This window comes from Podarcis erhardii (genome assembly GCF_964252035.2).
Source record: "Podarcis erhardii genome assembly, chromosome: 9".
NCBI classification, from domain to species: domain Eukaryota; kingdom Metazoa; phylum Chordata; class Lepidosauria; order Squamata; family Lacertidae; genus Podarcis; species Podarcis erhardii.
Window position 1 is genome coordinate 64970280 of NC_138512.1, and position 15140 is coordinate 64985419.

The following is a 15140-nucleotide window of genomic DNA, read 5'->3' on the forward strand; positions in this document are numbered from 1 at the left end:
ACGCCGCCGCGCGGTGGAGGGAGGGCGAATGGGCCGCGATGGAACGTCCCCGGCGGAGCCGTTATTTCCTGGCTTGCGGTGAGATGGGGAAGGGAGGAGAAGCCGGAGCGGGACCTCAGCGCACGCGCGCTCTCTTTCTGCCGCCTTCACCTGCCGAGGCGCTCACCTGGGCCCCCTTCGGCCCGTCGGAGTGGAGGGACGGCTGCTAGCGCATGCGCGGCACTTCGCCCGCCCCGGCGCCTTCATGAATGGGTAACAAAACAAACCAAACAAAAGGGACGGAGGGATTGGCTGGAAAAGGTTTTGAAAAAGAGGGGGAAAGTGTGTGAGTTGAGGGGAGGCTGCCCTCTAGTAATCCCGTGGTTTTTTGAGGGGGGGGAAATGAATCTTCATGAGGGGTGGGGTTGGGGTTGGGTGGAATCCCTCAGGAAAACAGCAAAAGGGCGCTCTTCAAAATGGGTTGAATTTCCAAATCTCGTTCATCATCATCATCATCACCACCACCCCTTTTAATTTGTATACCGTCTTTTTATCTTACAATACCCAAGGCGGTTTACAAGCTGAAGAAGCAAAAGAATGTACCAATCTAATGCAAGACAAAAATGTGACAATAAAACATCACTTTAAAATACGCAACCTACATCAAATAAAGTAATTCATTAGAATAGTATAGAATAATATTAAATACCAGCATATAAAAAGTAACAGAAATCCACTCTTAACAAGTACAATATATAGTTTCTAAACTACAGTCGATAAAACAACGGCAAGCAGAAAATAATACAATACAAATTGAGAAGCAGAGACTGGAAGGTGGGGCAAGGCAGATTCAGTGGCTCTGAAATGCCTGTAGGCCTGATGATGATGATGATTATACCCTGCCCATCTCGCTGGGTTGCCCCAGCCACTCTAGGCAGCTTTCCAACACATAAAAAAACAATAAAACCAGTGCTTTTTTCTGGTGGTGACGCATACCCCTAAACATTTTGTGAGTGTTTTGTTTGGCCTCATTGAGGGGCCGTATGAGTAGGAAAATGAGAGTACCCATAAACATTTTTTTAAGGACTAAAAGCACTGAATAAAACATTCAGATGTTTTGGTTTTGGGATGCTACATGCACCCTGAATTCAGAACTTGGGGTCACTGGTGGAGGAAGAGGAGTGCACAGCCCCTGGCAGCGCGATCCTGGCAGGGTGCCATTGCAGCTGCCCCCCCGCCCGCACCGGGTGCCATGCCCCTGCAGATGGCGTACCACACCCCCAGGATGCGCGCCACACCCCTGTGGGCAGCCAACCCCCCCGCCTGCTCTCCACCCCCCCCCTTGGTGTCGGAAAATAAAAATAAAAACAAGACCATTTATAAACTGCCGATGCATTAAAACTATAGTGGCAGTGTGCAATAAGATCATTTGCATGTAAAATGTTTCCTAAAAACACATACACAGTGTGCATAGATGCTAACCTCAGAGGGAGAGACAATTATATACGTATGTATTTTCTCATAACTATGCCCCAAATAATTGTGCACTTAGGGTGATGCTGTCAAGGATGTGCCTTTAGGAGGTGCTCTGTGGTGACTGGTTGCACGGGTCTTTTTCGGTTCTTACTTTGCATTTTTAGTAGCTACAACTGGCTCGGGTTGTTTATTTTGTCAAAATGTTTCTATTTCAGAGTACATAAGTTGGCTAACAAAACACAAACAATTTAAGTTGCATTTGTTACTCCAAATCTCTGTCATTCTCTCTCTGCTAAATGCATGATGCTAAATGCTAAATGCTAAATGCATGATGCTAAATGCTAAATGCAGTTGCAAAATGGAAATGGGTGTTTTGCACACTGGTACCAGCTTTGCTGTGGGATAAATGGGCAACCTAGTTATTTCCTTTAGCCATCGTTTTAAATATCTGGGTAAATGTTCATTCCTGTGTGGGAGTTGTGAAGTGGGAAGTGCATAGCTCCCTAAAGAAATTAAAATAATAAAATTAAAGTATTGTACAGAGGGCAGAAATTGCTGACAAGATTCAGCAGGTGCTCATGATATCCATGCAGCCACAATCCACAGAGCAATGATAATAGCAATGAATTCTGTGCCTGTAGGAAGAACTATATTTTCCCAAATACAAAACTAATTTACACAGGGCTTATGTTTCGAGGTACTATTCGCGTCAGTGAAATTGTGTATATTTGAAGCACCATTGGAAAAACCTGCAAACACACCCTTGAAACCTCTGTAAACCCTTTAAAAAGCCAGCAGTGCTTACCCAATGCCAAACTCCACCACAATTGTTCCCTACAAACCTTCTCAAACTCCACAGGCCTCAATGGTCAGCGCAAGGGCTCCTAGGATTCCTCTTACAAGGCTCCTGGGATAGATAGGCGCTGTTTTCACTCATTTTTTCCCATTTCTGGGCTCTTCTAGAGCCGTTTTTGCAATTATTAAATTCACTTCTGGTTTGGCATGATGTTTGTGTGTACAGTTGTGCATCAGTTGGACACTCATAAATAACTGGAACATTCCCTAGAATATTCTGAATGGAGAAATCCAACAGAGCTCAGGGACATTGACACACTCCCACCCACTCCCCAAGCACAGCTGGATCTTAAGTTGTTTGTAAGAGACAACTTCATTTTTGAGACAGAGACTGCATATACACCATACATTTAAAGCACTTGACTGCCCCCAAATAATTATGGGAGCTGTAGTTTACCACCTCACATAGCTACAATTCCCAGCATGCTTAACAAACTGCAGTTGCCAGGATTATTTGGGGAAAGTCAGGTGCTTTAAATGTATGGTGTGAACATAGGCCAAGATAGAGAGGCAGACAGCTGCCAGAAGGCTGATGGAACGCCTCCCTAGGGATCGGATGGGGCAGTGTTTCTTAAGTTAAACAAATATTACAGAAACACCATAAGCCCTCTCTATCAAAGGAAGCCAAACCCTGATAACCGGTGCCCTTGGAAATCCCCACGGCCCACGCAAATAGAGAGAGTGTAACAGAAAATTAATTTAGAAAACTTGGATGCCCTGCCCTCGTTTTGTTTCCTTAAAATTGCCTTCGTAATTTTTTTATTGATGGTGGTGTTAGATTAGAATTGGGCTCACGATATACTTTTGCTACCTGTTGCTATTGGTTCCTCGTTTGTTACAAACCTACAGTGACTTTTCTGATCATTCATTTGTTTATTGCCACCACCAGCATTTGCATCAAAAATCAGACAAATTGAAAAGCATGTAAGCATATGTGATGACGAAGATGCAGGTTTCCTACGGAAGAAGAAAATCAATTTTCTAGGCTCCGGGTTTGCTGAAGGAAGCACAATGACCTTTCATCACATCAGCTACAGAGTGCATTTGAAGACTGGCCACTACGGCTTTCGAAAAGTGGTTAAAAAAGATATCTTGACGGATGTCAGGTATGCTTAATTGCCATTGCTTACTTATTTTGGGGTGCAATTCCTGCTTCTTCCATGTACGGAGAGCAAGGTGTGGAGTGGCTTCACTGGAGGGGAAGTTGCTGCAGCTCATTGGTAGAGCAGCTGCTTAATAATAATAATAATAATACTAATAATAATAATAATAATTTATTATTTATACCCCGCCCATCTGGCTGAGTTTCCCAGCCACTCTGGGTGGCTCCCAATCAAATGTTAAAAACACTACAGTGTTACATATTAAAAACTTCCCAGAACAGGACTGCCTTAAGGTGTCTTCTGAATGTCAGGTAGTTGTTTATCTCTTTGATATCTGATGGGAGGGCGTGCCACAGGGCAGGAGCCACTACCGAGAAGGCCCTCTGTCTGGTTCCTTGTAGCCTCACTTCTCACAATGAGGGAACCGCCAGAAGACCCTCGTCGCTGGACCTCAGCGTCCGGTCTGAATGATGGGGGTGGATACGCTCCTTCAGGTATACAGAAGGTTTCAGGTTCAATCCCTGGCATCTCCAGGTAGGGTTGGGAAAGATTCCCCACCTGAAACCCTAGTGAGCTACTACAAACAGTCGACATAGAAAATACAGTGGTACTTCGGGTTACAGACGCTTCAGGTTACAGACGCTTCAGGTTACAGACTCCGGTAACCCAGAAATAGTACCTCAGGTTAAGAACTTTGCTTCAGGATGAGAACAGAAATCGTGCTCTGGTGGTGCGGCGGCAGCAGGAGGCCCCATTAGCTAAAGTGGTGCTTCAGGTTAAGAACAGTTTCAGGTTAAGAACAGACCTCCAGAACGAATTAAGTTCTTAACCCAAGGTACCACTGTACTGAACAAATGGATCCACAATATCATGTGGTATGAGGCAGCATTCTATGTTCCTTACCAGTCCTTTCCTGCCCCTGGTATTGTTTTATGTACGTTCTGCTCTGCAGCTGGAATACTCATTGTCAAGAGATGCCCTCCTGAACCCATCTCTCTGTGTTACAGAGGCCAAGCTTGTTTCACCTAGAGGCAGTGCTTTTTTTTCTTCTTCTAAAAAAATGTTTAGGGGTACTCTCATTTTCCTACCCATATTGAAATACTGCCCCTCAATTAGGCCAAACTTAGATTCACAAAATGTTTAGGGGTATGCGTACTCCCAGGAAAAAAAGCACTGCTTAGAGGGTTTCCCAAACTCGGGTCTGCAGCTGCGTTTGGACTACAACTCCCATCATCCCTAGCTAGGAACCTCTTAGGTCCCTCCATGAACAGAAGGATCCCATCCGTTAAGAAGAGGGACAATCTGGATCTAACCCATATAGAGAAACTAAACCCAAATGTAAGATGAATATTTATGGCATATAATCCATAATCTTGTAGAAAAGGAGTAAGGAACCTGTCACCTACCAGATGTTGCTTAATTACAACTCCCATCATCCCTAACTGTTGGTCATGCTGGCTAAGGCTGATGAAAGTTGCAGGATATTTCCAGTTGTTGAACATGTTCTGCCTCTTGTACACTGATATTTAAAGGGGTGGGGGGGAAAGATGCTTAGTTTTCAAATTATGAAGAAAGAACTAGTTTATTTTTGTGCAAAAGTGAACTATTTTACCAAAGATGCCATTCTGTTGGAATGGATTTACACATTAAACAACTGACTACTGACAAATTGCTTTTCATTTACAGTGGTGTCATGAAACCTGGTCTCAACGCAATCTTAGGACCTACAGGCTGCGGCAAATCTTCGTAAGTGTTAACATATGGGTAAAGATCTATTTTCTGATAATATTAAATGTAACATTGTTACAGGTTTTTTTTTTACATTCACAACCAGTAAGTGAGATTCTGTAATGAATGTGCATATTTGATCGGAACAAAACTCAAGACACATTTTCAAAATGGCATCAATCAAAACCAGAAAAGTACAAGGTAAAAAGATTCAGCGTGGTGTGCAGAAAATGGGTAAAAAGAAGTGTTTTTTCCTCCTCTTATAATACCTTAACTTGGGTTATCCAACATGGCTGGATATTGGAAAATGCAGGGCAGACAAAAGGAAGATCTGCTGCACATAGTTCAACTCTGGAATTTTCAACCACAGGGTGCATTGATGGTAACCCAACTTGGATAGCTTTAAAAGGGGATTAAGCAAATTCATAAAAAGATAATACTAGATTAATAATGGAGATGGCAGGACTTTGAATACCAGTTGCAGGGGGACATGAGTAGGGAGTGTGGTTGTGCTTGAGCACATCTGGTCGGCTAGCATGAGAAGAGGTTGTTGGGCAAGATGCAAAGGCACCAAATTGCCCCCAAGATTGAGGGGGCCTAATGCGTGACTTGCATGTGTGACGCTGAGCACTCTGGAGGAGCTGGCCACTGAAGCTCTGCTGCTCTCAGCTCCACAGTCAGCCTCCTCCACCCCCTCAACATTGAGGGGCCCCGACTCCCTTCCAACAAGTATTGAGGGGGCCAAAGACACCTTGGCTTCCTAGAGTTAGCGTACCTGGCTAGACAGGTTTTTGGGGTGATCCAGCAGGGCTCTTCTTAGGTTCGTAACAGTATGATCTTCAGATGTTGGCACAAGTAACTTTTCTTGAGTCCTTTGATTTTCCTTATAGGCTCCTGGACATTTTAGCTACAAGGAAAAATCCTAAAGGCCTGACAGGAGACATTTTGATCAATGGCTTCCCTTTGCCTTCAAATTTTAAATGCATTTCCGGATATGTAGTTCAGGTAAATAAACTCTGTAGTGGATCTTTTATCACGGTACGTGTGTGATAGCTATTATTCTGTTTAGATAAAGGATTGTTATGATACTTCATGTGTTAATTGTCTGCCAGTGCTATCAGTGTCTCCTTTTCTGTGCATGATTACTGTTAATCATGTAAATCCGCTCACCTTCTCTGGTGGGCACCATTGCGTGCCAGCATTCCCCACCCACCCCGCCTGCTGGATCCCACCCATGGATCCCACCCATCTGCTCAGTCAGAGAATCGTGAGTGGGCATGGGGGCGAGCAACCAGGCGGCAGGCTCAGCTGCCCCCGGCATATAGCGGAGGCTGCAAAGCTAGAGTTTTCTCTTGCACTGGCTGTTTCCCAACTGATTTCATTCTACCTTGTACCTGGACATATGGAGTGGGCCATAGCTATTAGCCACCTGTCATCAGTGCTCATGAAATAACCATCTTCTGAGCAGGCGACTTCAGCCAACTCTGGTAATGTCAACTGACCTTCAGTGCCCTTTAGCGATCAATCAATACATAAAACAAAAAATAGCAGCCTCTTCTCTTGACACAGCACAGTAGCACTTTCTTTACTATGTGAATGCATACAGTGGTACCTCGTTTTACGAACAGCCCTGTTAACAAACTATTCAGTTTACGAACTCCGCAAAACCGGAAGTAGTGTTCCGGTTTGTGAACTTTACCTCGGTCTACGAACGGAAGCCGAATGGTGGAAGGGCATCGGCGGTGGGAGGCCTCATTAGGGAAAGCGTGCCTTGGTTTAAGAACAGATTTGGTTTAAGGACGGACTTCAGGAACAGATTAAGTTCGTAAACCGAGGTACCACTGTACTAACAATTGTGCAGTAGTGATAAAACCTAGTATAATGTTCAACTGAAAACTTTTTTTTAATCAATCAGGATGACATAGTGATGGGAACATTGACGGTCAGAGAAAATTTAGAGTTCTCAGCGGCTCTTCGGCTACCATTGTCTATGAGCAAAAAGGAAAAGCAAGAGAGAGTTGAAACAGTTCTCAAGGAACTGGATTTGTCTAAAGTTGCAGACTCCAAGGTATCTGTGTAGTGGCATTTAATACTGCCAAATATTAATGGTTAATGTCAGAACTCGTCTTATAAATACTGGCAGATTATGCAGCCCTTCTGGCCATCTGCCACAGAGGCTTTAATTGAGATTCCTGTATTGCAGGGGGCTGGACTAGATGACTCTCAGGACCCAACTCTACAATTCTGTGATTCTCCCTGCCTACCTCTGCAGGGAGTCTAAGTGCCCATTGTTTGCTACTTGATCATGAGACTATCTCAGCCCTTTTCTTATGGGATGCTGGTAGCACGGGAGCTACTGCAGCACATCTCCCTTCTATGCCACTGGAGTAAGCTGAGGAGCCCTGGGCTGGGGAGAGAAACTTCACCACTCTGGCATTGTCCCATTGTGGAGTTGGGAAGCTGCAGCCCTGGTGACCAAATGCAGCCCTGCAGACCGCTCTGTCTGGTCTTTGGGGCTCTCCCAGGCCACGCCCCCTCTTTGGACCACACACTCTCACCAGTCCTGCACCATACCCTCTTCAAGTGCTAGAATGTGTCTTTGAACTATACTCATGCCTCAGGCTTGCCTGCCTGGATGGATGGGTGGAAGATAGAGAGGATGAGTGTGTATAGAAAACCTTAGGCTTTTGCTGGAAGGTAGCATAGAGTACAAAGATAAAAGACCCAGAGCGGGTTACATTGAAAGCAAACACATAATACTAAGGTTGGCTGGTCTATAACAGCAACTAGTTCCCCTACCCTCCCTCTGGCCAGAGTTTGAGCAGCAGTGGGGAGAGAGAGAGAGAGAGAGAGAGAGAGAGAGAGAGAGAGAGAAAGGAAGGAACGAAAGAAGGAAGGAAGGAAGGAAGGGTGGAAGGGTTATGGGTTGAGTTCCAGAAAGACCTGTGGCTTGGGAAATGGATGTGTTACAAGCAGGGGTGGACTTTGGTAAAATGGTGCCCTGAGTAAGGACAAAATTTGACACCCCCCTTGAATATCTCTTATTTTCACGCCACCTCCCTCTTGCCTTCTGTTCTGTGCATACTCTCAAGCGCACTATGTCATAGTTGTGGCATATTTTGCGCCCCCTCAGCTCAGAGCCCCAAGAGAGGAGCTGCCCTAAAACCGCTGCTGGTTGTAAGAGAGGTACCTGAAAGATAGGGGTGATGACATCTTTTTTTTGGGGGGGGGGAGAGAGGTCCAGAGATTTTTCCTGTGTGCTAACTGAAACATTTTCATAGTTTTGAGGATCCTCGTTTTGAAACTTCATTTCCTGTACCTAGATTGGCACCCATTTTATCCGTGGAGTTTCCGGGGGAGAGAGGAAAAGAACCAGCATTGGACTAGAGCTCATTACATACCCTACAGTATTGTTCTTAGATGAGCCAACAACTGGACTGGATGCCAGCACAGCCAATGCCGTCCTGCTTCTTTTAAAAAAGTAAATTCTGCTAGACTCTTGGAGACTGCACCTTATGGCTAATGATGTACTCTCTAGATTGAAGCAAGAGACAGACAGACGGGGGTGGGTGGGTGAAAACCTGTGCCATGGCTGGAATATTGACAGTCTGATGTTCCTTGGCTTGGTTTGTTTTTCAACAAGGCAATTATTTTTAAAGACAGCATTCCTTTTTTTGGTTTTTTGTCACAGCTTTTATATTCACTTTCTTATGCAATAGTTTCCCCCATGCCTCCAACTCTGGTGCGATCCCACAAGACAGCACTTATGTTATGGTTATGTTGTGAGTTGTGTGACATGCTAAGTGGATATGGGTAAATGAAGAGGGGTTGAGTTAGAAGACTATCAGTTTTGGTAAGAATTTTGCTTACAGTACTGCTTAATGCAAGAGCCCAGTGTTGTTATCTAAAGTTATGTCCATTTGTGTTGTGAATGGTTTGGAACATTAAAACAACAGGTACCGGTAATTACAGTAGTTGACGGTCTTTCCTGTGTTGCACTCAGGATGGCGGTACAAGGGAGAACAATAATTTTCTCAATCCATCAGCCCCGGTACTCTATTTACAAATTGTTTGACAGCCTGACGCTACTTGCTGCTGGAAGACTTCTTTATCATGGCCCGTGTGAAAATGCTCTTCCATACTTCAAAGGTCTTGGTGAGTTTTCATGTGGTATGTTAAATTTAGAGCCAGAATTGAGCATGAGTCTTTTCAAATTCCTGGATCCAGCAAGAGTTAAAATCTAATGGAGGATCCCATGTTGAATTAGCCAAGCAGGGGCCATAATGGCTGCTTACCCAGTCCAGGGGTGGGCAGCGGTTGCAATTCATTATGTCCGGCTAGTGGGACCGCAGAGGCCCCTAATTATGGGTCATTAGCTTTGTTGGCATCCATCTGTCTTGGGAGACAATGGAAGAGTGCAGAATGTGGAGAACTGAATTTAAGACTGAAAACATAAAAAACTGAGGGAACCGAAAGTGGCAGTTCGTAATTGCACCTGTAATGTTCATAAATGTACCTGTAAATGTGTTTTCATTAAAGCTGCCTCAGCTGCCGGCTATGTAAAAATAAATCATCTTTTATTCACAGGTTATTTGTGTGAACCATATAACAACCCTGCTGATTTTTTTCTGGACATCATTAATGAAGATTCAACTGCTGTTGGAATGAGTAAAATGACCATCATTACTATACGTATGTATTCTGAAAGCCTTCAGAGTTACCTTGATGAATCTGTGTGTATCAGCACCAAACCACTTCTTTCTGTGTTTTTTTAAAAGTACTTATCCATTTGGCCCTAAAATGTGATAGGAGGTTCTACTTTTTTGTCAAAATCCCACCCATAGAATTGGCAGAGTTACTAGACCAGATTTAAGTAGCTTCTGGTCTAATCAATCACAACCCTAAGACAATATTGGGCTGCATGCACACTGTTCATTTATATTACATTGTAAGCACATCACTTCCCCCAACAAATTGTGGGTCATACAGTTTACCTCTCACAGAGCTATCATTCTCATCTCCCTTAACAAACTGAAGTTCCCAGGATTCTTTGGGGGAAGTCATGTATGTTAAATGTGCCTTAAAAGTATGGTATGTGTGCAGCCTTAGAGAGTATTCCTAACTGTCCAGATCCTCTGGCTGGAGTGCTTTCAGTTTGGGGCAGGGGTGCTTCTCCACCTGTGTAGAGCAGCTCTGCTAGCAACAGAGGGACTGGGGAAACAATTACCGTATTTTTCGCTCTATAAGACGCACCAGACCACAAGACGCACCTAGTTTTTGGAGGAGGAAAACAAGAAAAAAAAAATTCTGAATCTCAGAAGCCAGAACAGCAAGAGGGATTCCTCTTGCTGTTCTGGCTTCTGGGATAGCTGCGCAGCCTGCATTCGCTCCATAAAACGCACACACATTTCCTCTTACTTTTTAGGAGGGAAAAAGTGAGTCTTATAAGAGCAAAAAATACGGTATGCCCATAGAAAGATCTGTGGGCATAGAACTACCATCAGTATTTTTGTTAGCCGTAGACTGTGAAACGCAGCATTTCAGTGTTCACCCAGAAGTAGCTTTGGATCTGTTGCAAGATGGTCAGTCTGTACACAACCTAAGATAGTTCAGAGTACACAAACTGTGATTTAATTTGCACCTGTTGCTCATTTGCAAAGGAGTAACCTCAGTTTTCATTATCACCCAAAACAGCCATTGATGAAGACAATGACATGGAAGACACTGACAGCATTGCATTAGGATTAGCCATACGCTTTACCAGAAGTGCTTACTACAAACAAATGATGGCAGACCTCGATGCACTATCTTCGGACGATAAAAAGAAGACGACAGCTTATAAAGGAATTCCGTACACCACACCCTTTCTTCATCAGCTCAAATGGGTGTCCAAACGCACATTCAAAAATCTGATTGGAAATCCACAAAATTCCACTGCCCAGGTATCCCAAATTAACCTTTCTTTTTTTGGCGGGGGAGATCAATGTTACTAGGAAGCTATGCGGGTTATTTAAAAATGAATTTAATTTAAATAACCAAGAGCTATAGGAATCGTTACGTTTGATATACTGTGGGTGGGTGTTGGGAGCAGGACAGACATAACTTACATGGTGTCAGTGAAATGGACTATTCAAAGAAACAAAATAGCTCAGGCCTAGTGAGCACAGCAATACTTCCCAGCAGATCTTGCCCCAAGCAGGCAGTCTCCAAAGTCTCCTTCTCCCTTGGCTCCTTCCCAAGCACTCTGAGACTCCTTTGTCTTGGCTGTCTTTGCTCCGCCCTCTTCATACCTCTTTGGGTTCTGGGAGACCAGTGGGGAAGGGAGCTGGTCATAGCGGAGGGGGAGACTCCCTAGCTTCTTCAGCAGCCTGCCTCATCTCTGTCTCTTGGCCTCCATCCTCTGCTTCTGCCTCTGGTTCTGGACTGCTCTCTGCCACAGCCCCTTCCTGCTCACTAAACCCTGTTACCTCTTTAGCTTCCGACTCCGACTCCTCCTCCCAGTCAGCTCCCTTTTCTCCCTCTGACCACTCATTCTTGTCCCACCACCAATGCCCAGGCTCCGAGCCTTCTTCCCTTGGGGGTTCCCCAGCTGGTGGCTCCCACCGCTCCTCTGCGTCCAACCACTCCATCATACCTGAACTGTATGTGTCCTCTTCTTCCCCTGGGAAGCACATTTCAAGCACACGCCTGTACTAGAAACATCCACAAGTTGAATGTGACAGAAACGATGAGGGACAGGCATGGGCAGAGCTAACATTGTCGTCCCTACTGTCCTCCTCATTGATTTTCTGAACACTGGGTCATAATGTCTGAAGAGAGCCGTAGAAAACAGCAAACAACAATGTATTGCTGTTCCAGCAGGTATTCTATCCGAAGGGCTCTTTGAGTTTCCCTCTCACACAATGTGTCCATTCCTTTCGCTATAACCTCCACTTCTGCTGCAAATTTGTCAAGAATTCTGCAGCGGTTTTCAAAGATATGTAGTGATTGCTAATCATCTGTTCAGAGGCCGTGAAGTTAAAAGCTTTGTGTGTGTATGTTGATATTATGGGGATCCCTATTAATTGCTTTGTAAAAGCTTGACCTTGTGACAAGAATTAGGATTTTAAGAACCTATAATCTTCCAGGGTTAATGGGCCTGACTTTTTTCTCACAATCATTTCTATCTCCCTAACCTCATTAGGGATGGATTTTGAGTGCATTCTTAAAAAGACTCCACATTTCATTAAGCCTTTTTTTTTCTTTTTTGGTAATCTTCTTAAATTGGTCTTGATATGATCTTTGTTTCCCACTTCAACTGGCTTAGCAGTAGAATTATCCCTGACATTTGGTCCTTTCAACAAGTCCTTAGCACTACGGTACCATGTATCAAGTGCACTTTTAGTGTTAAGGCTCAGGCAATCCCTCCTGCTTAAACACGACTGAACAGGCTGTTACCGTCATCTTGGCTGAGATTTTCATCACTTTTGCTTGTTCTTAAGAAAGCAAAGCATAGTTTTTAATCAGTTTGATCATTGTCCTCTCCCTCCTTCTCTCTGTATATTTCATATAGAGAGAGATACAAATAAATATATGTGTGCATGTGTGTGTGTGTAAATTGGCTGGGCAATTTTATTGCTCTGTATAAATGTGTTTAAAGGGACATGGGTGGCGCTGTGGTCCAAACCACTGAGCTTCTTGGGTTTGCCGATCAGAAGGTTGGCAGTTCGAATCCCTGTGACGGGTTGAGTTCCTGTTGCTTGGTCCCAGCTCCTGCCAACCTAGCAGTTTGAAAGCATGCCAAAAAAGTGCAAGTAGATAAATAGGTACCGCTCTGATGGGAAGGTCAATGGCGTTTCCGCGTGCTGCTCTGGTTTCGGTGTTCCGTTGTGCCAGAAGTGGCTTAGTTATGCTGGCCACATGACCTGGAAAAACTGCCTGCGGACAAACGCCAGCTCCCTCAGCCTGTAAAGCGAAATGAGTGCCGCAACCCCAGAGGCGTCTGCAACTGAACTTAACTGTCAGGGGTCCTTTACCTTTATAAATGTGTGTAACAATACCTAGTTTGTTCCAAAATCTGGCAGAGTTTAAACACATCTCTGTTGGATTTTACCTTGTAAACATTTAGTAGAATGTTTTCTTTTCAAATTCAGTTTGAGTCGTTCAAGTTGTTATTATTTCTAATAGCATTTTAAAGCAAACATTATTTTACAAAAAGGGGGGGGGGGTTGCATAGAATTCAAGAAATAAAAGAAAGAATAAAATTCAGTTAAAGAACCAGTATTAATATTTAATGCAGTGGATGTGCTTTCTCTTGTTTTCAGTCCCAAATCCATAGACATGCTGTGGGCCATGTGAATGAAATGTGGGCCACTGATGGTCTACAGACCACAGTCTGGGAACCCTGTTCTATGTTACAGTGAAGGTCCAAAGCCCATTTTTATAAGTTACCTAGAGTGATATGGTTACTTCTTCTTTTGTGGTTTCTCCTATGCCAAAGTATGATTTGTATCCACCATTTACCGGTACTTAGAAAAGACTGATTGAAACAAATGGGAATTATTAACTTGGGTCTGATTTCTTTGGGTCTGCTCAGTTGGATATTTAGTTGGATACAATCTTATGTTCTAGGACTAGTATGCCAGGCATGACCAGTGTGGTATATCAACACACATCCTTCCCTAACAAAGTGCAGTGCTCATCATCACAGCAGGAGAAGAAACTTAATAGATAACAGTTATTATACTTTCACGAAGTCCACTATTTTTCAAAAGTTTCCTTCTGCTCCTCACTCCTACCTGCCCAAGACAGCATGTTTTCAATATGAAATATTCTTTCCCTGCACTAGATATGTATTGCCACTTTTCTGGGACTAATAGTAGGATCCGTATTCGCTGGAGTTAAAAATGATGCCACTGGCATTCAAAATAGGTGAGTAAACGCTTCAAAAAAAGAGAATGCAATGTAGCATCATCTTCAGCTAGTATTTATGTGCAGAAAAGTTTAGGTAACAAATTACTTTAGGACATATTTTATGCAGCAGTCTCCAATATATTTGCTTAAATGTTTATTTAACCATGGGACAGGGAAAGGTAATTTTGCCAAGGCTTTTTTCCCTTTTAGAAAAAGTCTGGTATTGTCTGATTCTATCTGAGAAGGGCTTTCTAGAGTTCACTCATCTCTAGCAAAGCTGAGCCACCCAATTCAAAGCATCTATTTCTCCCATCTAAGGATGAGGGAGAAATTTGTTTTTTTATGCATTTTCTTGTGATACTACCGAATCTGCACGTAATCCAGAAAGCCAGCTGAAGGACGGCTGTCTTTCAAAATTTGCACTTCGCCAAATTTTTCAATGCAGTTCTAAAGCTGCAATTCAGTTTTGCTCCGACGAAACAGTGTGCACAAAAATATATTAGAAGAAATAACATATGAAACTAAATTAGATCGGGAAATTGCTTGCAGAAATGCATATGCTAGAAGAATCCACACAAAAATACGTAAGGATTTTTGCACAGATTTTTTTTAAAAGTTGCAGATTGATGCAGAATTTAATCTGTGCCTTGGTATCTCTAATTCTGTCACTTTTGGGTTCTCTTGTAGAGTTGGCGCTTTGTTCTTCTTGACGACCAATCAGTGTTTGAATAGTATTACGACTGTTGAACTTTTTATCACAGAAAAAAGGATATTTATGTAGGTAAAACTGTGTGTAATGGAAAACCAAGCTTACTCTTCTGCTAGTAGCCTTATTTGCTTACCTGTTCTTTGGTTGAGTAACTCATCAGTCACTTCCACCTATGGAGCCCATGCTCATGGCCATTCTGCCACACTTCATACTACTTATCAGCCCCTGGTTATGATAAAAGCCTTCTCTTCATTTGGTAAGGAGATACAGATGGCCACGCTGTCCTGGCTGAGAGCGCTCAGTCTGAATTAAAGTTTGGCTGTCTGTATGGGCTCCGGGTTTAGGGAGAAAGAATTCTCTAAAATAAGGGTGAGAAGCTTTTTCCAATCCAAGGACCA

The 15140-nt window shown here is 43.5% G+C and overlaps 1 protein-coding gene across 3 annotated transcripts in view; it reads left to right on the forward strand.

The window, feature by feature from the left end:
• The window catches only part of LOC309350152 (broad substrate specificity ATP-binding cassette transporter ABCG2-like), a 22126-nt gene continuing 6986 nt past the window's right edge, over positions 1-15140 (forward strand). Inside the window, exons 1-11 of one of the 3 annotated variants that reach the window (XM_081876861.1) lie at positions 1-78; positions 3200-3416; positions 5100-5159; positions 6032-6146; positions 7057-7209; positions 8465-8622; positions 9145-9296; positions 9729-9833; positions 10836-11083; positions 13969-14051; positions 14721-14810. In XM_081876861.1, the coding sequence (XP_081732987.1) occupies positions 39-78; positions 3200-3416; positions 5100-5159; positions 6032-6146; positions 7057-7209; positions 8465-8622; positions 9145-9296; positions 9729-9833; positions 10836-11083; positions 13969-14051; positions 14721-14810 (1421 nt within the window). In that variant the 5' untranslated portion in view covers positions 1-38. The other 2 variants (XM_081876862.1, XM_081876863.1) reach the window with 2 other exon arrangements.